The following is a 23900-nucleotide window of genomic DNA, read 5'->3' on the forward strand; positions in this document are numbered from 1 at the left end:
GAATTTATCCACTGCAAGGACACTTTATATTAGTTTCGAAGCAATAAATATTAACATCTCTCTGTATTCAGTTGCACATTGTCTGTACACAAATTAGATGACTTTATACGTCATAGATTTCTAAAATAACATTCAGCGCCATTGTGACATATATGTTTCTATAGGTTTACAAAATAAATATCCAATATACACCTACATTAAGTGTTGTACTCTCACACACGCGTTACATTCACACATACACAAACAATAGTTTTGTTTGTTTCATGATCAATATTAAATCATATAATATTATGTTTATAGAACACTCTTCATTCTGTAGCTACTGCAGTCATGCAATAACATCCAATAGAGTGGGTAGGGGAGGGGAAGGCTATGCAGTTGGAGAAAAATGATCCTTTGTATAAAGCTCCATTTGTATAAAGCTCCATCTGTATAAAGCTTTTCAGTAATATGTGTACCTAGTTCATGAGTTACCTGCTTGCAGAAATGTGCCTCATACCCTATGTGCTTACAACATATTAATACAACTATTCAAATGGAGGCTTTAAAAAAAAAATTTAAGCATCAATAAGCAACTCGCTGATGATGACTTGAAGGTACTGTGTAATCTTGGTAAAAATCTATACACTACATTCCTTGTGTTTTTATTAAAAAGGAAGGAAGATGGTTTTCAATAAACATGGAATTATGCTTCATAGTTTAAACTGCCTTGCCTCATGTTAAAAAGTGAACCAAAACCTTATAACAGGACCACGACTCATCTTAAAAATGGCTGAATAAATACTGGTACAAAGTCTGCAACATCCAGTAACACTTGGAATGACAAGTGTGACTGTCCATAAAAACCACCAACATTAAATTCATGTCATGTCACATTTCAAATTTTCTCCTCCATGATCTGATGTCCACCAGGACAGAATTTATATACAGTTTATATCTATATTACTTTGCTGCATTTATATAGTCTGTATGAAATTAATAATAATAATAAACATTTATATGTAAACATAAAAAAAACAACCTGCTATATATGACGGATACCATCAATGCAACACTGTCCAATGCATCTGATTAGCAATATCACACAAAGGCATTTCAAATACACAAATTCCAAAAGAAAAAGCCTCTCCTGAAATTGTTACTTCCCAGGACTAAGATTAGTCCTCAGAAGTTCCTGGATTGGATCAATTTAATGGACCATTTCTACAGACATAGCATTGCAGTCAGTAAATGAAGAACCCTACAGACTTCAAATGAAATTTAAAGGCCTGTTAAAAATACACTTGAATTGCTATTTGAGATCCATTCATAGAAACACACCTTTAGGTAACTTTAGCCACTGGCTATGTAATCAGCAATTCTCTTTTTCATTAATAATAAAGAATTAAAAGTGTAAAGACACTTAATTGTCATTGGACCTAAATTCCAATTTAGCTCTTTCATAGCTGCTAAATTGAATTTAAGTTTTTTTTAGTCTTTTTTTAGGATTTATTGCCCATGTTGTGTGCAAAATATCTTGGGTAAACTAAAGTTTTTCATTAGTAATCTTTTGAAATTATTATGATCATAATTATTAGTAATGACACTTGACAGCAGGTAGTGGAGATAAACTTGTATGTTTACTAAAATAAAACAAAAAATGCAAAGATTTGCAGAATTAATGGGCTGTTCTATAATTTAACACTATGTAGATGAAAGTGAAAAATCTATATATACATGAAACCTTTCATTGACAAAAGGGAAATTAACACAATTTACTTATTGGCTTCATCTGTTTGGTCATATTTTCACATAGACCTGTTTAATATAGTTAAACTACCATCAGGTCAAAACACTAAAAATCAAGCCCTTTAGTGTTCTTTTGAATGGTAAACATACAGGTTTGTGTAAGCTTACTGCCTAAACAATGGGAATATATGTGAAATTTGTAATATTAGGATGGCTAATATTACGGTTGGGGGGGATGTTTTAAATGGTGCTTTCTAAATGCTCTAATTTAAACATTAGATAGATGGTGTGAATTGCTTTAGTTTTAAATTGTCTATGGATAAAATTACAAAAGTTTATTTGTAAATGGCAATCCATTTGAAAATGATGAAATGTTTATCAGTGGCATATGGTGTCATAGTCCTCAAGACCTTTAATCATACTTCTCTTATGAGTCAGCATTTATAGAGAAAAAAACACCTAAACTTACTCCTTTTCTTGAGTAAGAAGAACATCAAATAATGAGTGGACTGATTATTGCGTACTTTTTTTTTTCTTTCATTTTTTGCGACTGCTATCAGCTAACGCATAAAGCACATTACACTTCTTATGTCACACTATGGCGAAGATAGGATAATGTACACTGTACGGTCAGTAGAATATTCAGGCAGTCCTCTACTATCCCTGATCTACAGGTTTTGTGTTCATTTCCACATTGAGAGAATCACATAAGCTCGCCACCTTTCTGGTGTATGTGTGGACTCTGAGAATACATTCTCTTATGGCTATAGGCAGTGCATCCTTTGTGCACATTCATGAGCTGCATGCACTTGTGTGTGCATGTTTACCTTTTTGCATTCTACTTACTAGCTCCATAGTGTCCAATACCTGTGTCCAATCTTTTGTCTATAATTAAATTATTTGGAGCAGATAAAGGAGAGGAATTCATTGTAATTAAAGGCAGTCGTGTCCGTTGAGCATGCTGGATGTTGTACTCCGTGAACTGTAATTGATTCTAGGGTGATTGATCTTTTTTTATGTGTGTATTGTGTCAGTGAGTTTGCTGGGCATTTCTGTGTGTACTGTCACTTGTCTCCATCTCGCGCTACACTTGTGGGAAGCGCAGGTGGAAGTAACAGAGTCTTAGTAGGTTGCGTTTCTTCCTGCCGCCAGTGCTATTCTCTGCCCTGGCTCGGCTGCCTCCCACATCTTCCAATCTTTCTGAAGTCCCTCCTCCTACTACCAGGGGGCCTCGGAGCGAGCCCCAGCTCCGGACCTTTCCTGTCCCCCTGCTCACACTACCGTGCTGATTCGGTTGGTAGGTTTGGATTTGGCCCGGTCGACCGTACCGGTCGCACCAGGTGCGGCTCCAGTCTGCCCCGACGAGGGTCCCAGGGGCTGGGGCGCGTGTGCGGCCGGCGGTGGCGGGGCGGGGTGCTGGAGGGGGGGAGGGGAGAGAGGCGTAAGAGGGGTAAGGGGGCAAGAAGGGGGGGGTAAAGGGGAGTGGGGGGGGGGGGAGGGGGGATGGAGGACAGCGGAGGATACTGGGGCAGATACGGGCCGGCCAGCGGCGCGTGGTGGGCGTTGGCGGGCGGCGCGGTGGCCAGCTGGGATTGGGCCGGCTGCGTGGGCGGCTGCGTGGGCGCCGGGAAGGGCGGTGGCGGGGGGCTGGCGAAGACGAAGTGTGGCGCATGGCCGGGGTGCGGTACATGCGGGTGCGCGTGGGAGTGTGCGTGCGGGTGCGGCTGCGAATGCGACAGCGTCAGCGGGGCCTTGACGACAGCGCCCCCTCTGGCCAAGTGTGAGGGCTGTGTGTGGAAGAGGGCAAACTGGGGGTGCTGGGATAGTTGGGAGTGAGGAGAAAGGGGGGGAGGTGGCACGCACGCCGAGCCCACGGTGCCCGAGCTCCCGTAGCGACCCTGCGTAGCAGGCGGGCCGAGCGGCGGCGGGTAGGGGCTGTGCGCGGAGGGGTTGGGGAGAGGCCGGCGCGGCAGCGTGACCCGCTGCAGCGTGGGGTGCTGGTGCGCCTGCCCACATGAAGGAGCACTCTGCACGTGGTAGCGCTGGTGCGGGTGGCAGTATGGGGGCGGAGGCGGCCCAGCCGCACTGCCGCTGACCATGTGGCAGTACTGGGCGTGGAGGGCCTGGATCTTGGAAGGGTCCCCGGCTTCTGCCGAGGAGAGGGAAGTAGGGGAGAGGGGCGGCGGCCCGGCGCTGCTGGGCGGGGGCACAGGGGCGGGGTAGGGTGGCCCCGGCGGGATGATAGGGCCCGGCGCTTTGGCCCGCTTGCCCCCAAACAGGGAGCCCAGGAAGGAGCCGGCCGTACTCGTCCCACTCGCCGTCCCACTGGGCCCCCTCTCGCTGCTGCTGCTGCCGGCGGAGGCTGGCCCAGTGCCAGGCGTCGCAGGCGTGGTGTGTTGCTGCCCCGGGCCACCCCCCACCCCCACAACTCCGGGGCTCAGGATGGGGCGGTGCGGCCGGTAGTCTTCGGCTCCATAGCAGCTCGGGAGCACAGTGGCTACTGGGTAGCGCTGGTGAGGCCGCGGACTGCTAATGATGGAACCCTAAGACAAAGAGAGTGGGGAGAGAGGAGGAGAAATGGAGGGAGCCAGGAGGGTTGCCCGAGGGCCGGGAGATGGGAAGGACGAGCGAGAGTGAGGGGACGGATGTGCCCAACGGGAGCGAGAAGTGGAATATGGAAGGGGAGACAGGCAAAGTGTGGAGACAGGTAGAAAGTATGATTGTTTCATAGGACAGGGGGGGAGAAATGGGTGAGTTGATTAGAGTCGTGGAATAACTTCATATCTGCATCATACAGTAATTACAGTGGGCATTGAAAACACAAACAACACAACAGATGCAGATGGTGGATCACAAGGAACAAATAACAGTGGTGCACTGAACACAGCTAATGTTACAACTCCATGCACGCAGGACCACATACAAAGTGCAATTCCACCACGCCACTGGCAAATGGGACCATGACAGCAGCAAAGTCGATCCACAGATCCTTTAATGAAGAGCTCAGCCATCGAGATTCAGTGGGCCACTCTGGGCTTCTCTGCCGCGTCCGAGCACATGTACCGTAAACCGTCATTCTGATAAACTACGTTGTTGTTACGCCGTCATTCTGATACACTAGCAGGGAGCATATCACCGTGCATACTCAGGCATAGGGAACAGAGATGGATAATTATGCCACTGGGTCTGTGGAGATGGTAGAGACACATGCAAGGAAGAACCTTTTTTTTTTTTCCTTCTTTTTAGATTTTGGGTGGGGTGGGGTGGGGTCTTCAGGCAGACATGCGAGGTAGGTGGGGTGGGTCACTTTGGTGATGGGGGCGGGGTTTTGGGGCGAAAGCTAAAGATACAGACCTCTGCTCCACTCAGACTTACTTCCATTGTACTGTCAAGGGAACCAACGCTGTTTCTGCGACCGCGTTTCCCTGCACCCAGTGAGGACACGTCAAGCATAACGACTTCAGTACTTGTTCAGTACACTTCTGTGTATGTCTGTGCGTGGCTTTATATGCATGTCTGATGGTATGTTTTGGTCTTTGTGAAAACGTATGTGCTGCGTTGTCTCACCTGAATCAGACAGGTCCCTCAGTGATGAGCTGAGAGCGGTACGCTTGAGGCCCTCGCCAGGCGAGTAGTTGTCGTCCAGGCTGGGTCTTCCCATGGTGCCATTCACCACGTCACTCTTGACCCCGCCCACTCCCCCGCCCACCACACTGTTGCTCAGTAGGCTGGGCCGCATCACACCTTTCTGCTTCTCCAGCTCGGCTGCAGCAAGACACGGAAGACATGCAGCCAAATGTTACGGAGTGCACAGGAGATTATATTGCGGTACTGTAGACGGACACTTTGATTACAGCAAAGCGATATTTCCAGGATTGGCGTAAATATAGGTGCGTAAGCTTTGAATGAAAAATAAAATGGATGTTAATTTATGTTAATGAATTGTTAAAAGGGAATACTCCATTTTCCTAAACTCTATTTACCACACCTGAAATACTTGTTCAGTTATCATGGATAAATTTGATGGGTTCCTTGAGCTTAGAAAAGAATATTAACTCAAAACATACATATAATGAAAGCTTATGTTTATTATGTTTCCATAATCAGTATTTCAAATCAATGGGACTAAAACCACTGGGATAGTCCTTTAAACTATGTGAATGCCCTTCTTACAGGTCAAACAAGGAATCTGTGCTTCATATATGCGACCAGGAGAGGGCGCCGTACTCACACTCCACTCTGTATTTCTCCATTTCCTGCACTTCGGCAATGCTCTCCCTCAGGTCGCTGACAAAGCGCGTGCGGTCCTGCTGACTCGGCGCGTTGAACACGATCAGGACCTTGCGCTCACCACCCGGGATGGCCGACGTTAGTCTGATACCATGAGGGTAGTCTGATACCGCAGAGGAAGAGAAGAAAGAGCACATAAGAAAGTGACACGTTTGAGCGCACTATAATTTTTTTCTGATACTCATAACCAAAGGCAACATTTTTTTAATGCTCCTAAACACAGAAAATAGAATCTTACAGGAGTTCTGGAACATGTGAACCTGCATCTCCACTAGAGGGAAGGACTGTCGGAAACTGTACGTCACGGAGGTTTTCTTCTTCTGGAAAATCTTTGTCACCTAAAAAAAAGCAGAACAAGAGCAAAATAAGACGCGCACCACGCTCGCGAGGAAAACCCGTACCCTTGCTGATTGTAGGTGCGGCTGTGGTGACGTCGCGGTGGCGGGCAGACGTACCACCAGCAGGTCGTTGAAGAGGAAGACCTCTCTCTGGTGGACTCCAGTCCGCTGGGGCCGGTTGGGGTCTGGGACCTCGTAGAGCTGGCAGCAGCACACCAGCCGGCGATGGGGAAGGGACAAGACCTGCAGAGCAGGGCGAGATTAGGGAGCTCAGCTCAGAGGAGCGAAGAACGCCAGCGAGAGGTCGGACGGGCAGCGATGGGCCGTCAGTCACAGTGCATTTACAGAGGCGTCGATGCAGACGTATATACTCACTGGTTTCTTGCCAACGATGACTCTTTCCACAGCTTGGACCTGGGAGACATGGTCATCGTTGGTCCTCAGCTCCCACTTCTGGATGCGCTGGTAGATCCCGACCAGAAGGTCGCGGGGGATGTCCTGACCATTATCCACCCCTGAGGCACAGAGGATTTTTACTCTTAGTTGCATCCTCTTTTAATAGTTATCTTCTATATGCTGCATCAGGTATTTGTCAGATTAAAAAATAATAATAATAGCATGATGCTAATAATGAGGAGGACTCCTAGGGGGAGGTTAGCATTGCAAAGTTTTCTTTTATTGTTCGTAAAAATTGAAGAAAACATTTCTTTAAGCGGTAAAATAGCGATATGATTTATAAGCAGATATGCACGAAAGATGCTATTAATGAGGGATTTGGCATTTTGTATAAGAGATCATTCCTTTAGGAATCCTTTTTCCTTTTGTTATCTATACTGAGTAAATATTCTTACTGAAGGCTGATGTGATATCATTTAAGCTGACACGATATGAAGCAAATAGACTGTAAGTGTGTCTGCGTGTGCGTCTGTGGGCACAAACGTGATTGGAATCCCACCTCGCAGGTTTTTGATGAAGTCATCCAACTTCATCTTCCGGTCTGGTTTGACACTGGGGCTGTACATATCCGTGTTGAGGAGGATGATGGCGAAGGCCAGGATGAAGATAGTATCTGGGTTCTGAAACTGCCGCACTAGTGCAGGGTTACATACACAGTACCGCTGACTGAGAGAGAGAGAGAGAGAGAGAGAGAGAGAGAGAGAGAGAGAGAGAGAGAGAGAGAGAGAGAGAGAGAGAGAGAGAGAGAGAGAGAGAGAGAGAGAGAGAGAGAGAGAGACTACTAAATAATATAATAAATAAGAACTATACCTTTATAATTGTGTATTACTGCAAAAAAAAAGTATGTTAAATCTTACAAATGTTACATGGGTAGCATACATTAAATCACAAATAAAGAGTAATAATCACACACACACATACACATACACTCTCTCTCACGCACACACACAAGCACACGCACACACACACACGCACACACACACACACGTGCACACACACACACCTGAAAGCTTCTATAAGTCGTTCCACTTTTTGGGCTTCTCCTTGCACTTTGATCTGGGCCTGAAACTTCCTCAGTGCGTCATCTAGATCCATTCCAGAGAAGTCCATCTCATCCACTACGCAGCTACAACACACCAGTGAAAGGGTCTGTATGATCACTTATATCTTCAGTAATTCTTTTTGAAAAAACAGTAGTCACATTTCAGGCCAGATCATCAGATAATCAGATTTCAAGCAAATATACTTGAAAATATACTTATTCTGCTTATTACAATGTACATATTAGTATGTCTCTTCTCTAGCATTCTATTTAATTGTAACTGCTACTGAATTCCCCTTAGGATACTTTTGGGCAAATTCTGTGTGTGTGTGTGTGTGTGTGTGTGTGTGTGTGTGTGTGTGTGTGGATGTGTGTGTGTGTATGTATGTGTGTGTGTGTGTATGTATGTATGTATGTATGTGTGTGTGTGTGTGTATGTGTGTGTGTGTGTGTGTGTGTGTATGTGTGTGTGTGTATGTGTGTGTGTGTGTGTGTGTGTGTGTGTATGTATGTGTGTGTGGATGTATGTGTGTGTGTGAATGTGTGTGTGTGTGTGTCTGTTGTCTCCCAGGCTGACTCACTCCAGTACATCCTTGTTAAATTGCTTCTGTCTGTTGCCCAGAAACTCCCCGATCATCTGTCGACTCAGGCCCTTCCTTTCCAGTATGAAGCGGGCGATGCCGACGGGCGTGTCCGACACGAAGCCGCGCTCAATCAGGTACTGAATGCCCTTCTCTGGTTTCCTGTTGTTCAGAGTGACAGAGTAGTTAAACAGGTCACTGCAGTGTACCACGAGGAGCAATTTAGAAAACTGGCTTGCCGGTAGTGACACAAATGATTCCCTACTTTTGTCCATTTAGTTGGAGATTCATAAGCAAACACCAGTTGCAATATACAATATACAAACATTTCTGGGTAATATTTGGTTCAGTGTTCTCCATTATACTTAGACACAATATGCACAAATTAGAAAACATTTCTGCATTTCTCTGGGAATGTCTTTAGTACTTTTTAAGTGTTAAGCATGTGACCAACCATTTTCTGCAGAACAAAGTTCTGGTGATCCACCTCTCCCTAACTGTAGTTTTGAAAAGCATTATTTAGGTTTCCCTTACTTGTTGAAGAGGTTTAGTCCGATGCGGTACTGCCTCCTCTGCACCACGTCGTTGTTGAAGGCGGGCGAGTCCCAGCTGTGACGACTCTCCCTCTGGTACGTCTGCTTGCCTAGCGGGGGTAGCGGCTCCCTCAGGCTGTCCCTGGACGAGGAGCCCGAGCTGCAGTTGATGGTCTCGTTAGAGTTCGTGGTGGAGTTCAGCGAGTCGTTGTCGCCATCGGAACAGCACTGCTGATCCAGGCCACCAGGGGGCAGCGGAGCGGAGGAGGAGGACGAGAGCGGCGTGGCCGGGGGTTGCTGGGGAGAGGACGAGGACGATGGCGTGTCGGGGTACTGGTGGTGGTGGTGGTGGTGGTGCTGGTGGTGCTGGTGCTGGTGTGCGATGTGGTGCGGAATGTGTGAGGGCAGCTGGCGGATGGCCGGGCGCGCTTGGCCTTGTGCGGCGCCGGACGACGTGGAGCGGGCGCTGGGGTTGTGCTTCAGTGTCCCCTGGGGGGACCCTCCGGCTGAGTCCTGCTCGTACACCAGCTGCCTGCTGAGGGAACCCCGGTCGGAACGGTCGCTCATGTCCACCGAGCTGTCGCTAGGCGGCTCGATAGTGAGCAGGGGCAAATGCGCCCCCCTGAGGCGGTAATCGCGGCACTCCGTGCACGGCGTGCTCCGGCGGCTGTTGCTGCTCCCTCCCCCCTCGGTGTCACGACTGTCCTCTCGACCCCCAACCCCACTTCCCAGCACCCCCCAGAACTCGGTGTCCGTGCTGCTTGGGGCTCGGTCCAGTGAGAGGGGCGAAGATGGCAGGCCGTCGTCCATGTAGAGGGTGACGTCGCTGTATGAGGTAGCCGTGCTGTCTTCGTGCATGCTCAGGCCACCCCCTGTGCTGCTCCGGTCCCGGTCGCCCATGCCCCTGCGGAGGGAAGGGTGGCTGTTGCTGCTCCAGATACATTCGCCAAAGTCGTCAACCACTCCGCTCCCATCCCCCATGCCCTCCTGGGAGTCCTCCCTGCCCGGCCGGCACGTCAGCGCGTCATCAATGGAGTCGGCCAGGGACTTGACCTGAAATGTAAAATACGGAGCTTTACTTCATCCTCGAGGACCTATCACGAGCTAGCCTCCATGTGGTGGGTTAACCCTGAACCTCGAACCTTGTGTCTTGAGCAGAGGAATGTCTAATGTGAACGCGATCCCAACGGTACCCTCACCTGTTTCGAGAAGGCGTCCTCGAGGTGGGTGTAGTCGCCCGGGCGGGCGGGCGACCCGGGCTCCAGGTCTGGGGAGTGCGGTGGGCCAATGCCTGGGCTGTGGAGGGTCTGCGTCTGAGGCTGCCGGTCGTCAAATGAGTACTGCATGCGCATGTTGGACAGGATGATGCGGCGCGTCATGCGGCTTTCGGAGGCGGAGCTTCGCAAGCGCTCGAAGTTCTTGTTCATGCGATACTGACGGAAGGCCGTCTGGATGGTGCGTGCCGCTCTCCGACTCAGGAAGTAGCCGCCGTACTTCCTCTCCAGCATTTCCACCTGGAACGGGGCCGCAAGATCTATCAGGACCAATTTATTCTGTACTGTTCTGGTCAATCTGGCCAAGGCTTTCTGTCCACTGGGGAAGAAAAACTGCTAAAGAAACCATTACTTTCATATAAAGGCCTTAGTGATGGATGACTGGTTATGAGTCACTTTGGCCTTTTAACCTTTAATTCTTAGCATACAGCAAACCTTTTATTTTAGCAAAGGGCAGCCATGTGGGGAATGAAATACAAGGCCAAATCAATAATTTAAACTGATTTAAGTGCATTTGTTAAATGGCCCGCCAATGGTCAACTAGTTGTTCATGACTTAACCACACAGTGCCCGATATGATGATTGAAAGACTGGTAGTTCATAGCCTTTGATATAACCAGCTGTAACACTTGTTAAGTACGCCGCATTTAGTAAACAGCTCAAAAAGCCATGTCACATTATTTATTTGATCCAATTAATCTAGCATATATACTCATATTTATTTGCTGTGACTGCTAAATGCTTGTCCTCTATTGAACAACACTTGCGACAGGGACTTATCTCTAGGATGGAGTTTGTCTTAAAGGTGGGCTCAGCTGCAGACACAAAAGCAAGAGGAGCCATCACAACCAATCAGACACCACAATATTAAATATAATTTTCTGGTGTTCTAATATCCTTGTGGAAATGAACACCTCTAGGGCTGTAACTACACTCATCAGACACTATTAGAAATGTCTACCTAGTAACTACACTTATTGGCCTCACTATTAGTTATACTTATCTCATAGGTGCATTTTAGAAGAGTTCAATCATAGTTTGTAGATCATATCTTGCATAATCCAGCAATTCAGCCACCATTACACCTATATATCACTATCCTCTACCACTGCACAAATACTATTTACTTGACAAACCAACATGCCTTTGATACTAGCATGCTGTAGTAGTTAGTGTATTTTTAGGTTTTGAGTGTGTCTGTGAGTTTTTACGACTTTCGACACCAGTGCTGGGGAATGGTTGATGGGGAATGGTTCCCCACCCACAAAAGTCGAGCAAACAGTGGTCTGTGGTCAAACCTTTTTCATTGATGAATGATTAGCCCAAGCTGCAGTGATCACTGATGAAGGATGACCAGATGGCTAACACAAACAGTGAATGGCAGCAAATGGAATGTAGACCCAAACTATACCCGGTGTTTCTTGTACAAGAACCTAGGAATCTGATCCTAGATCAGCCCTTCCAGCATTTTAAGGATGTTTTTTTAAGACAGCAGTGGTTCTCACCTTCCTGTTTTAGAATATCCCCGACGATGACAAAAATATACTATGGTTCCAACCATTCTTATGTTTCTCTTTTTTATGATATAAAAAGCTGTGGAATATACGAGTCGCTGTACCTTCTTGTCCTGGAGGTCTGTAGAGAGCTCATAGCTGTCTGACAGGGCTTTGCAACGCTTGTTCTCCTCCTCTTCCTGCTTGCGCAGGGCCAGACTTGCCGGCTGGTTGCGGGTCCGCTGGGTCCAGGCGAGGCTGGCTGGGCTCGGAGGGGCCACGACCGGCCCCCGTGAGCCTGGTAGACCACAGCTGCCGTCACCGTAGCGATCCAAGTGGTGGGAGTATGGGGTGTTACTGCTGTCTGAGAAGGGGCTTGACTGTGAGGCCTGAGTCTCCACCTCAACGCTGTATTTGGAAAGCGGGGGGGGGGGGGGGGGATTTTCAAATCTGAAATAGCTAACACATTCTATAAAGACAGCACGAGATAAAAATCACCGGCTCAAGCAGTTCAAAAGCTTGAGCCATTGTTTATTTTCCACCGACTTTGCACTTTTAATCATAGATAACACTCCGAAATAGACTGTGGAGAGCTGTCATTATTTCAGAACTGAAAAAAAGCAAGGAATACACATGTAAGTCTTGGAAAAACTGAAAATAGTAGCCTTATTTCAAAACAGGTTTCCATTGCTTGGCTTTCTGTGTCAACTAGCCTCTAGCAGGCTAACTGCACCTAGTAGACTAGTCACATATGTAAATCGACTTTGAAATTGGAAACCAAAAATTAAGTTCAATATGACTCTACCAAATGCTATTTAGCACATAACTCTGAAGTCACTCTGTTGAGCTTCTCAAATAGAATTGAGCTTCTTGGAGCACATCTTATCCTGCTGGGTAGCATTACAACACAGACACACACACACACACACACACACACACACACACACACACACACAAAACCCTTGAAAATCACCACCGAATAACACTGACACCTGTAAGTCTTGTCTGTTAGTGCCAAAACTCCCAACATGGAAAACTACAACTATGCCAAACTGGAAGCCCGCCAAACGATTTTGGAGCTACAAAGCAAAACAGCACACTGCGAAATCACAGCCTACAAGGCTACACTCCTTCCATCATTCAAAAGGCACATGTGCATTCCTCTTGCGTCAGAAATGCTCCACCTGTTGAGTGTGGCATGTCACGCATGTTTCCGGAAACACCGGTTGTGTGTATTTGTCCAATCCAGAAGTATTTCCTAACTGAGGAAGAGACAATTTCCTGTTTTCTGTCAGTGCGATGCAGTTTAAACAACAACAAATAAGCGTTAAATGCCAGCCTGTGAATTATCTCCTGTCTCATTTACATTAAGACATAGACAGCAAAACACTAAAATAATGAACTACACGCAGACATGTGAACTTACTATAGACTGCCAGACACACACACACATACACACACATCCTCGTAGTGAGTGAGCCGATGTATTCCCTTAGTTTACGTCCCACATGATCAAGGTTAAGCATCCCCCCCCCCCCCCCCCAAAAAAAGTCAACAGCTTGTGGAAAGAGTGCATGAGATCTGCAAATGTTGAGATCAGTCATGCAAGTGCTGTCTGCTTTCGGCATATTCTCACATGCTTTAGCCTTATAAGAGCTTAGAAATGACTGAGGATGAATCCTGGAAAATGAACAGACAGTCATTCTTAGAAATAGCTAACAACCAGTTAAAAATAATATATAGTTCAGGTAGTTATTGTTCTGAGCTATATGCTCAGTACATTACAGCATGTGTTTTTTTTCACTTGATGGAGTTTTTGAGAACATATTGAGCTTCTTTTCTCGTCCTGTTCCTTTCTTTGCCCTCTCCATGTTTTTGAGTCCCAAGTTCACACAGTTTCCTGTGTTTGTGTGGTGCTGAGGAATGACGGAGGTTGGCAGGAAGTCGATGCTTCCAGTCAGGCGCTGGGGCTGTCGCTTGACCAGCCTCTCGACTTTGTGGGGCCAGGCCACTCCAACACACACCTGGGTTTCTGTCGTCACACTCCCTCACATCAAACTTTCTCCACATGAAGTTATTTGGATGCCACCTACACTGTACTTCTGCAGCTGAGCTACTCTGTCTGGATCAGCCTGAGCTTCATTTGTAGCTTTAATTCTTTTATCTGGCTGGAGGCTGACATTCCCATTGTCAGTGTATTATAGAGAACGGTTTATGTGCTACTGAAAAACCTCGCAGGCTGTTTGGGCAAGTGTACCAAAGGACAAGTTATTACTGCTGTGACACCAGCCAACTATGACAATGATTTCCCATGCGTTATAATGCCCTTACTTTTATAAGATAACACCTTTAAGTTGCACAATATTTCCTATTGTGAATATTAAAGTAGGAAGCTTTTAACTACAGTGTTTACAAACAATTAAAACACAGGTTGTTGGTTCTTGCATTCAAATTTTCTGGAGAATTACTAACACCTATGAGAAGTATATCCCACAGGCAACCATTTCAGTTATTAATTGATATGTATTTGTGTGTGTGTGTGTGTGTGTGCGCGTGTGTGTGTCTTCGCACTTGCTCTTCTTTTTTACCTCGATAAATTCCCTGTTCCTCCCACACTTTCTGACCACCCACACACATGCAGGAGAGGAGGAATCAGGGTTGCTTGGAGACAGTTGCCATGAGACAAGTGTGGGAGGAGAGACAGTCTTTAGAGACAGAGAGAAAATGGAGTTGCTATGGTTACAGAGGTTTAATACAGTGGCTGTTCGTGTTGCAGGATAAGTTGCGGGTTGTGAAAACTCTTGTTACGGTCTACAAATGTAGTCTGCAGCTTTAAATGCGTTCCCACAGACCACTACTGCCATGTTTTTTTCCTGCCAGATCAGTGGTAGAGGCGTAATGGTTAAAAACCAATAAACAAGGTAAACAAAAACATTCAAATTCACATGACGTAGCCCTACCTAATGACATACTAGCATGCAAATTTACTCCCCATACAGTAGCTGTGCCACCATAAAACCAACTTGTTATAGCCAAATTGAATTTGGAGCCAAAGCAGCACTCTCAGGTGTAGTGTTGGATTATTTCCTAGTTCTCTGAGCTGGTTAATCTACTCTCTGATTCCCTAAAAGTAAAAGTTTCACTTGATACAATGATGCTCCATAGACTGAACTGCTGAAAAGTTCAGGAAATCTTTTTTTCCCCCCTTAAACCCGCAACCTTGAGCCCTGAAGCACTGTGAATAACGAGAGTGTTCGCTGAAGAAGCAGCTGCAGCAGAATCACTGAGGCCAGAATCGAGACAACGAGAGAAAAACAGCTTCCACTGGTCGTGCCGCAAGGTGCTTTCCCCATGATTTTCCAACTGATGACAGATAAACTGTAGGGGAGACCGGTGTGGCTCACAGTGTGCTGGAAATGACCTTCCAGGACCAGTGTAGATAATTCATGTGAACCACTTTGTGTTTGTAAACAAAGTGTTTGCACCAACACTTGGTATGAGCTCTGGTCAGCGAACTAGATCATTAGAGAGACCCTCAGAGGCTGAATAAGGCTCTCATGAAAACACTGTTCTTGTTTTTGCAGCATGTGGAGCGAAGAGCAGGTGGAAGCCATGTGAGATTTGCATTTCAACCACTGCAAGCTTCTAAGATTCAAGTGGGCATGTGAGCTGGGATTTTACGTTGGCACATTAAATTTACACTGGCGCAGAACATCTGAGATCCCACTACTGATAAGTGTTGGTTAGTGACCCTAATTTAATATTGTCAACAGATGGTTGTTGTTCTAACAAAACTGGAAATTTCATTGCAGTAATTAGTATATAGTCACACTCCAGTTTGCTTACAGGTTTATGGTGTATATGGTTTAGATTTCCCCTAATGACCAAAAACATTGAGTAGCTTTGAGTTGCTTTCTTTTTTCTGTTTGCCATAAACTACAATCACCACCTAGTTTATTACTTTCTATTCTAAACACATTGTACAGGCAAAGACTACAGCCCATCTCCTGCAACTGTTCCTCAGCTGTCAGTGTCTAACCACGCCACCGCTATTAGAGCAGATGTGGTGGGTGGCGGATGGCGCTCGCCTCATTGGGAACACATGCAAAAACTGTAGCCAGTGCACTCATGCCCCTGCAACACGCATCACCACTCCAACGTGACTGCTTTGTTGACAGTGGTCCAAAATGCAAACGATAGCAGGTCAGCAGTGGAACCTGACCTGGGAAGAATGGCTCGTTCACAACTGCATTGGAACAGATGCACTACAGTCTATAACTGTATGCCTACACAAAAAGCTATAAAACAGGTGTACCTAATAATACGGCCAATATGTACAGGTATAATCAAGTAGAATATATAGTCACCCTCCAAGTATAGTGAAATTTGTTTTGCAACTCCCAGTGTTGCATTCCAGTATAATAAAGTAGGATAGTTTTAAAACCCCCCCCACAGATTTACAAGTTTACATTACAGATCCAGCTATGCAAGTAAAAATCAAACGTGCAGAAGGATACTGAGGCCTACCTATATGGACATTTCAAAACGCAATACCGCAGTACGGTCAGTAACAGCAATAGTTGCAGTAAAGTAATAATACAATAATACAGTGGTCTAAGGTACAGTGGTTGAAGAGCAGCTCGACTGACACAGTAGCTCACAAAAGCAATTATCATTACTGGTTTATACAGAGCAAAAGATTTATATTAAGTGTTTCGAATGCAGTGGGCAGGAAGTGTAACAGATGTGTAACAGAAGTGTAACACAGTGTGTGACAGAAGTGAAGCTTTAGAATATTCATATATGTAATTTGCTAGGGTCTTCCTTAACACACTGGCTTATCAATGGTGCTCAGTGTGTGGATGTATGTGTATACATTTTACCAATGGTGCGCTGATAGGGGTAACAAAGGGGACAGAAAAAAACAATGTATTTCATAAATAAGGTAAAATAAGTACAACTTATTAATGCAAGTTTATTAGCAAAATGACAGGAGATCTGGCCAGTTTTGATTTTCACAACAGGGACTAGCCTAGAGCAGCATTCTGACAAAGAGGCTAGACATCATGAAACGTGGTGAAACATTGCTTTCAATGTACATGCCGATGCTACCTTAGCCAGCGAACTTCGAATGAGGACTACAAATGGGACAGACATTGTGGCATACCTAACTGAAAAAACTATTTTCAAGGCTACCTGTTAATGAAAGTCTCACAATAATTCAGCGAGGTACATCTTAGTCAGAAAGGAAAAAGCTAGGTACAGTAAAATAAATTATGAGAGCCAGAAACACACTAGCCAGCAATATACGCGCTACTATTGTTTCTTTAACTGTGCTTACATTTGCACTGCATTTTGAGGACCGCTGAGCTGCATTTTGAAATTTAAAGAATAATTTAAGGTCACATGTAATTTATGCGGATATTTGTTTGATTTTGATTGGGGTTTTTTTTGGGGGGGGGGGGGTGCAATACACAGAAGGTGAACCTGCTTTATGGACTACACACCAAAGTGTTTTATAACAGTGAAGATGCATTGAGAACATGTTTAAATTGACAAGCCTGACCTGGGGGAGAGAGACCAGGGATGGGGTGGAGTTAAGCACCCGCACCATTCTGAAGCAGAAAAAGTAGAGACGTAAGTGGAGTGACCTTAGAAACGACAGGCCATCTTGCCTTTGGTGCAAGGCCCATTACCCATAATACCCACCCAGGGCAGGTATGCTGCCCTTGTGTAACCATAACCACTCAGATACCTCCCAAGCCAATACAGCCATAGGGGCCTTCAAATTCAGAGCCAAACACACTACATCATAGAATAAATGGTCATTCATTTTCTCATTTACTTATCCATTTTACACATTCAGTTGTTATGGTTTACTTTCACGTTTTTTGAGGCAATTTAGTTTTGTTAGAATGTTGTCATGACCTGTTCAACGAGTTACATGTTGCAGTTGGATCTGGAAACTGAAGGCACAAGCGGATTAATCACATTCCTGAATTAGCACAAGGTGCATATTATATGTAGTGGTTTTAACGTTAATTTGTGTCACCTACCTCAAGGCATGGAAAACATGCATCAAGTCTCTGTCCTGCAGTCCAGTTGGTGGACTAAGACACTGGCTTCTTCAAACAAACACTAAAAACTCACTTATTCACTAAGCACTTAAATATGCACTTAAAAACACAAAATAACAAACAACATTATAACATTCTCCTGTGTTCCACCCCTCTTTAGAATGCTAGTATTCTTGGCACTCTAGACAAGGTTGTCTGCCAAATGCTATAATGTAAATGTTTATTAAGCTTTCACTGATCTTTATGACAATAAAAGGTTATTCATGAGTCTGACATCTTTATGTGCAAAAATGTGCAATATGTGGAGAGTATGTGGAGAAACAGAAAATTCAGTTTACAATATGTTCAAAATTAGACAAACCTCTCAAACAGCCGTTCATACTAAAATAACCCCAGAACTAAATCACAAACACAGTCTTTTTGCTCTGTTTCAATACGTGCCAAAATGTTGTCAAACATTTATAGATCGCTTGTAGCTAGACTACATGATGCTGTTGTTAAACCTTAATGAAAAAGCCAAGAATCACCCAAAAATATGAGCGTGTAGTTGAAGAGCAAGCCAAGCCAAGCCAGCACATTTGGGGGGTGGGGAACCCCCCCAAAAATACACAGTGTTGAAAAATCACAGTTTACCGAGCAGCACGCGATCTGTTCAGAAGCCATCTCATCCCAGTTTGGTTTTGCTTCTTTTGCCAAGTTATGCAAGATTAAAGTAGGGTGTCTATAATTGGGCCTTTTTTAGTGAGTACATTACATGGTGGGCTGAGCAATGAGAATATTGTGCAACACGGGCTCAGTGATGTATCCCCAGACATCGAGAAAAAGAATGAAGTTAGGTGAGAACTGTGTGTGTGTGTGTGTGTGTGTGTGTGTGTGTGTGTGTGTGTGTGTGTAGGTGAAGCTCAGCCCTGGAGGAGAGGTGAACTGGTGCCCAATGCTGTGTGTTGCCATGCTGACGGGCACCAGCGGCTAGCTTCACTTGTTATCACTCAGCTGCCAGGAGATGCAAAATGCCATGGATGGATAAAAATGGACAGAGAATTTATTTGTTCTCACTGCCAATAGCCAATGCCAACCACAACAGACCGCAACTAACCTCTTCTTAAATATACGATTTTTCACTGTGAACAGAATCTCCCTGGAGCTTGCTGGGTCAATTTGAAGATGCAGCAAGAGGAACCTTTTTCTGACAGGCCTTTATGAACAAATCCTCTTTAAATAATGGAAATGACACTGGTTCTGTTCAAATGCTGAACATTTTTACAGAATTTCATGGTGCATCCACAGAAAATAACCACAAACTATGCCTACGTAATACACCCACACGGATGCTCTCCTTACAAACATTCCTGCAGTCAAATGCACCGACAAGCCCCCAGGGGTGGAACATTGCACAGCTGGGATCTGAATCTAAATCTTGCTAAAATGGCTCAGAATGTCCATCCTGTATTTACGAACCCTAATGAAGGTACATTGATTGCTGAAACAGTAGCTTTCAAACAAGCTGAGTTCGAATGTGTTGCAATATTCCTTTACATGTGACACTGCGATCTCGGAATTGACAGCTCAACCAACTAGCTGTATGTTAAAATTAACTGAATAAAAATGAAGCCGTTTTTAAAAGCATCCAGTCTCTCCTGCCAAACTGCTACTGTGTTTGCTCCTCCACCTGCACCCGCTCGTCTGTCCGTTTTGTTTACGCTTACTTCTTCCTTTGTGGGTGTTCTTCTTTCTGAAAGATTTCTTAAAGACTTTTTCTTAAAGTCTCAGGAGGTTTGTGCCGCTGTAAGACACACTTGTTTTGGTTTTATCTTGTTTTTCTAAATGAACACATCTACACCCCAATCAAGCTGGCTAAGTAGTTACAAACGGTTTAAGTTGTTTGATAGGATTATGTTGTATATATGTCAGTACGTGGGGGGAGTTAAGCACACACACGTGCGCACACACGCACACACACACACACACACATACACACACACACACACACACACACACACATACCTGTGCTACACCCATTCATTAACACATTTTAACCTTGTTTGCATCATTTAACACCTTAGCTGCTCTCACATAAACTCTGATCACATGTAGCTTTAAACCAAAACTTCCTCATTTTCCCTCAATAAGATCCAAATTTAAACTTCACCTTTCTACATGATGCCATTTAATGCCTCGTTCAAGCGCATTATGGTGATAAACATTTAAACTCTAGTACTTCTAGTACTAGTGTGTTGTAGTACTGGTACTTCCAACACATTCAATATACAGTAAATAAAGCAATCCACTTTGTTAAAGAGGTCTCTGAAACATGCTTGGTCCAAGTTAATGAGCAACATGTACATAACTAACACAGATGTCAGTACATATTTCTATGTAAGTAAATATTGTAAACTTACCTTCTTGCTGACACCAAGGGTTTCCATTCAGACCGGTCCGGCGTGATAATGCCCCAAACCTTAGACATGCGCACACACGTGCGTACACACACCCATTTCCTTGCAGTGCATGGCTGAACAGCTAAAATTCCTCACAGTTTCTTTGATAATAGTGACTCAGTCGTCTTCGGGCATAGTCGGAGGAAGCACTGCATGTGGAAATGTGACGCATGGTGGCTGACATTGCTGAGTTAAAAAAAGGTGGAGTCAGAGAGAAAGAGAGCGAGAGAGAGAGAAGGAGAAACAGAGAGCTGGATTTCTTCTTCATACTGGAATGGTGGGTGTTTGCCAATCAAAAGGCAGAACTGAACACCTGTTTTTCCAGACACCTGAATTCCAAAACTAAGCTGGTACCTAGTATTACTTTCAGTTCTTGACAATTATTAAAATAACAATAATCAAAATAAAAATGTTTTGAGTACCTGAGCATTTGTTTGTGTGTGTGTGTGTGTACAACAAAAAATGATGCATTCTTCTTTTTCATAGAAATCCTTAAGTAAAAATCTTTAATCCTTTAATAATATAATATTAATATATTATTATACATTAATAATATATTATTATATAATAAATAATATAATATTAATCATATAATAATTAACAATATTTACAATAAACCATATGTTCCAGAACTATCTACAAAACAGATGAAACCACTGTGACAATTTAATGGTAATTATTGAATATCACATATTCCAGGTGCCCTTAATACCTTTGACACACTTGCAACTGAATCATTATTTACACCATGAGTCCATGTGCAGTTATTATATCAGTAAGATTCAGTGCAAACATCAGAAAAAATCCATACTCAGAGTAAACCTAACAAAGAAGACTACAATTAATTGCATTACACAGCAATACCCAATAGAAAGACAGTGATGGTAAACAGATGATCAAGCCAGCTGGGTTTGATACTGTGGTATCCACAGGACCCAGTGCTAAAGGGATGTTTGGGGATTTTGGTAATTAAAAGATATATACTATAACTTTTGCACACCCCCATTTTTATGCAGCATTGGTGGATACAATTAATATGTTTATTGAACTATAAAGAGCAAAATGCACTTCCTTTTCCTGTTGAGTCCATCAGAATAGGTTCATATGATTCATATGTTGTAATTAAATATTCAGAAATTCTCTCACTCAACATGACTAATCAGTCTGTCAACATCATCTAGGTGCACACAGAATACAATCCAGTATAATGTATGCTAGCCTAAACAAATAAGCAAATTATTTTTTTCTCTTGACATAGTCAAATGTCATGGCTAAGTCAGACACCAGTGCCAAAACAGCATTAGAAGTGAATTAAATTCTGTTTTACTCTGACGAGTTCTGACGAGTAACTCATTTTACTCTGATGAGTTCCTACAGCCTATGCGCTACCTTACGTTCATGAAGTGAATTGGAAAACGTTAAAACAGGCTTCAAAACAGTTAGCAGGTCAGTTCTAAACTGAACACTTGCTACAAACTATCTATATGCAAACAGGCAACGGTGAAGTTCAGGCATGGAAAGCATAAGGAACTAGAACAGGAGATGCATGGCCATCAGATGCGTTGCATTCACACAAGCACATACCAAGTTTGTGAACAGGAACAAACCAGTTTTTGGGGATGTGTGCATCCTGGCAGTCACTCCTATCTCGGCCAGGATCCGACCCGAGGCCCCACAGGGAGGGGCGTCCCTGGCTGCACTGCTGCTTGGTAAGAGCACTGGAGCAAGCACACTTAAAAATGGCAGAGTAGGCTTGCGTTAGTTTTTTGGTGGGGATGTGCTTTAATTTTGATGGATTTTTGCTAGAGCCAAAACTAAGTTGTTTACTAGGTTCTGCTTTTTTTCCTCATGCCCTGTGCATCACTAAGCACAACATGGAAACTTCTGGTAGTTATGTGACAGTAGAATGAATGATTAGGCACGTGTTAGCCTGTAGCCTTTATGACATAGAGGGTAGGCTAGCTAGCTATTTGTGAATGACCAGATAACTTATGCCAACTGCTGAGTAAAGTAAAATACACACTGCCATACAGTTATTGTGCAAGGAACAGTTATGATAGATTTTGGGCTATGGTTATCATTTTGGTCAATGGTTTGGTTGCTCTGAGACTAGGGTTATATTAGGAATCTGTAATGTTTCTGGATCCAGACCCTCAAGAAAAACACTCATCTCAAAAGATTGAAGATGTTAGATCCCTCTATGACCAGTCATCATACAGACTAATCAGCATTGTGGTAATGACCAGGTTATTACAATAGCAAAGTGTGATTAGCTGACATATTCCTGGTCATAAAAAAACAAAACAAAACAGTGTCTGTTTGTGATTATCCTTTGCTATACTTGTTAACAATGAACAATCAACAACTGAGAAAGAATAGATTTTAAAATTTTAGTACTCCAATTTAGTATAAGTGCACTCATTTTCAAAAGTACTAAAAACCTGTTTCTACATTCTTTGCTGTATAATGGCACTCCTTATAGACTTCAAATGAGAACATTTCATACTTCACAGGTTCCTAAGTTTACCACGTCACACATCCGCAGGAGCACATTCTGGTTTGAACCCAATAACACAGGGTAGTCCAGGAAAGAGCATGATGCACTTTTATAATCACCAAAAAAATAATAATAATAACAATACAATTTTTTTATCACTGTGCCGGCACTTGTGCATTAAATGTCTTATTAGGCTATATGTGCACTGTGTTATTAATATATGATATTATGCATGAAGTAATATTCACAATTATTAATAGTGAACAAATGTTTCACCTTTAATCGCACTATATGTCCAAAAGTCTAGTCTAATACACCATCGCCTTGAACAGTTTGGATCTCTTCCATGCTCTCCCAGTTTATGTAAGACTCTGAAAAAATGATTTCGACCAATCAAAAAAGCAGTTAAAATTGTCTTACATGACAAAGATAATATCACATAGTCCATTTGAACTTTCTGTGGAATAATGAACAGCACTTATCTCTCGGCAGGGTGACAGAAAGACCTTTCGTATGCACAGGTACACAGCACAGGCAGAAAAGAATTACATCAGTTTATCAGATGCTGCATAACATAGGATTTAATTAACAAAATGGCAAATGTACGTTTTCAACATAAAGCATGCAGTCGTGTTCCGGTCACGTTGACTGTGCGCGCACTAGCAAGAGGAGGGGTTACTGCCCGCAATAAAAATGATGCATAGAATCACTCTCGCCTTTCTCCTCCTCCTCTCTATTTAACAAGGGCCAAGAGGAGTGAAGCAGAGAGAGAGAGAGAGAGAGAGAGAGAGAGAGAGAGAGAGAGAGAGAGAGAGAGAGAGAGAGAGAGAGAGAGAGAGAGACAGCAGCAGAGTGAGGGAGGAGATGGAAAACAGTCATACCACAAAAATGTACAGAAAAAGTGTGAGGGGAAATGATAATGAAATTAACATACATTACTGCATGAAGATTATGTTGTACCTAAAATTGATTTCATTTGACAGTGTCCACTAGATGTCAGTCTTGAAACATCACAGTACCTCAGTTTTCAGATTAGGCACTTGTAATAGATTAAGTGCTAAATCACAAGCCGCAAACCTGGTTTGAGATTAGGATTCGGTCACTAAAATCTGACGCAGATCACACAATGTGCCTGCATATACGGTAGCAGTAC

General features: G+C 44.0%; 1 protein-coding gene across 1 annotated transcript in view; it reads right to left on the minus strand.

Moving 5' to 3' along the window:
- Positions 1 to 7: 7 nt before the first annotated feature.
- The window catches only part of iqsec2b (IQ motif and Sec7 domain ArfGEF 2b), a 56025-nt gene continuing 32132 nt past the window's right edge, over positions 8 to 23900 (minus strand). The window contains 14 exon segments of the mRNA XM_035536426.1: positions 8 to 3220; positions 3223 to 4257; positions 5083 to 5153; positions 5296 to 5493; positions 5960 to 6121; positions 6257 to 6356; positions 6474 to 6599; positions 6732 to 6871; positions 7312 to 7478; positions 7816 to 7938; positions 8436 to 8597; positions 8970 to 10021; positions 10168 to 10482; positions 11861 to 12143. Of these exon segments, the coding sequence (XP_035392319.1) occupies positions 2813 to 3220; positions 3223 to 4257; positions 5083 to 5153; positions 5296 to 5493; positions 5960 to 6121; positions 6257 to 6356; positions 6474 to 6599; positions 6732 to 6871; positions 7312 to 7478; positions 7816 to 7938; positions 8436 to 8597; positions 8970 to 10021; positions 10168 to 10482; positions 11861 to 12143 (4342 nt within the window). The 3' untranslated portion in view covers positions 8 to 2812.

The sequence above is a fragment of the Electrophorus electricus genome, chromosome 18, assembly GCF_013358815.1.
Source record: "Electrophorus electricus isolate fEleEle1 chromosome 18, fEleEle1.pri, whole genome shotgun sequence".
NCBI classification, from domain to species: Eukaryota; Metazoa; Chordata; class Actinopteri; order Gymnotiformes; family Gymnotidae; genus Electrophorus; species Electrophorus electricus.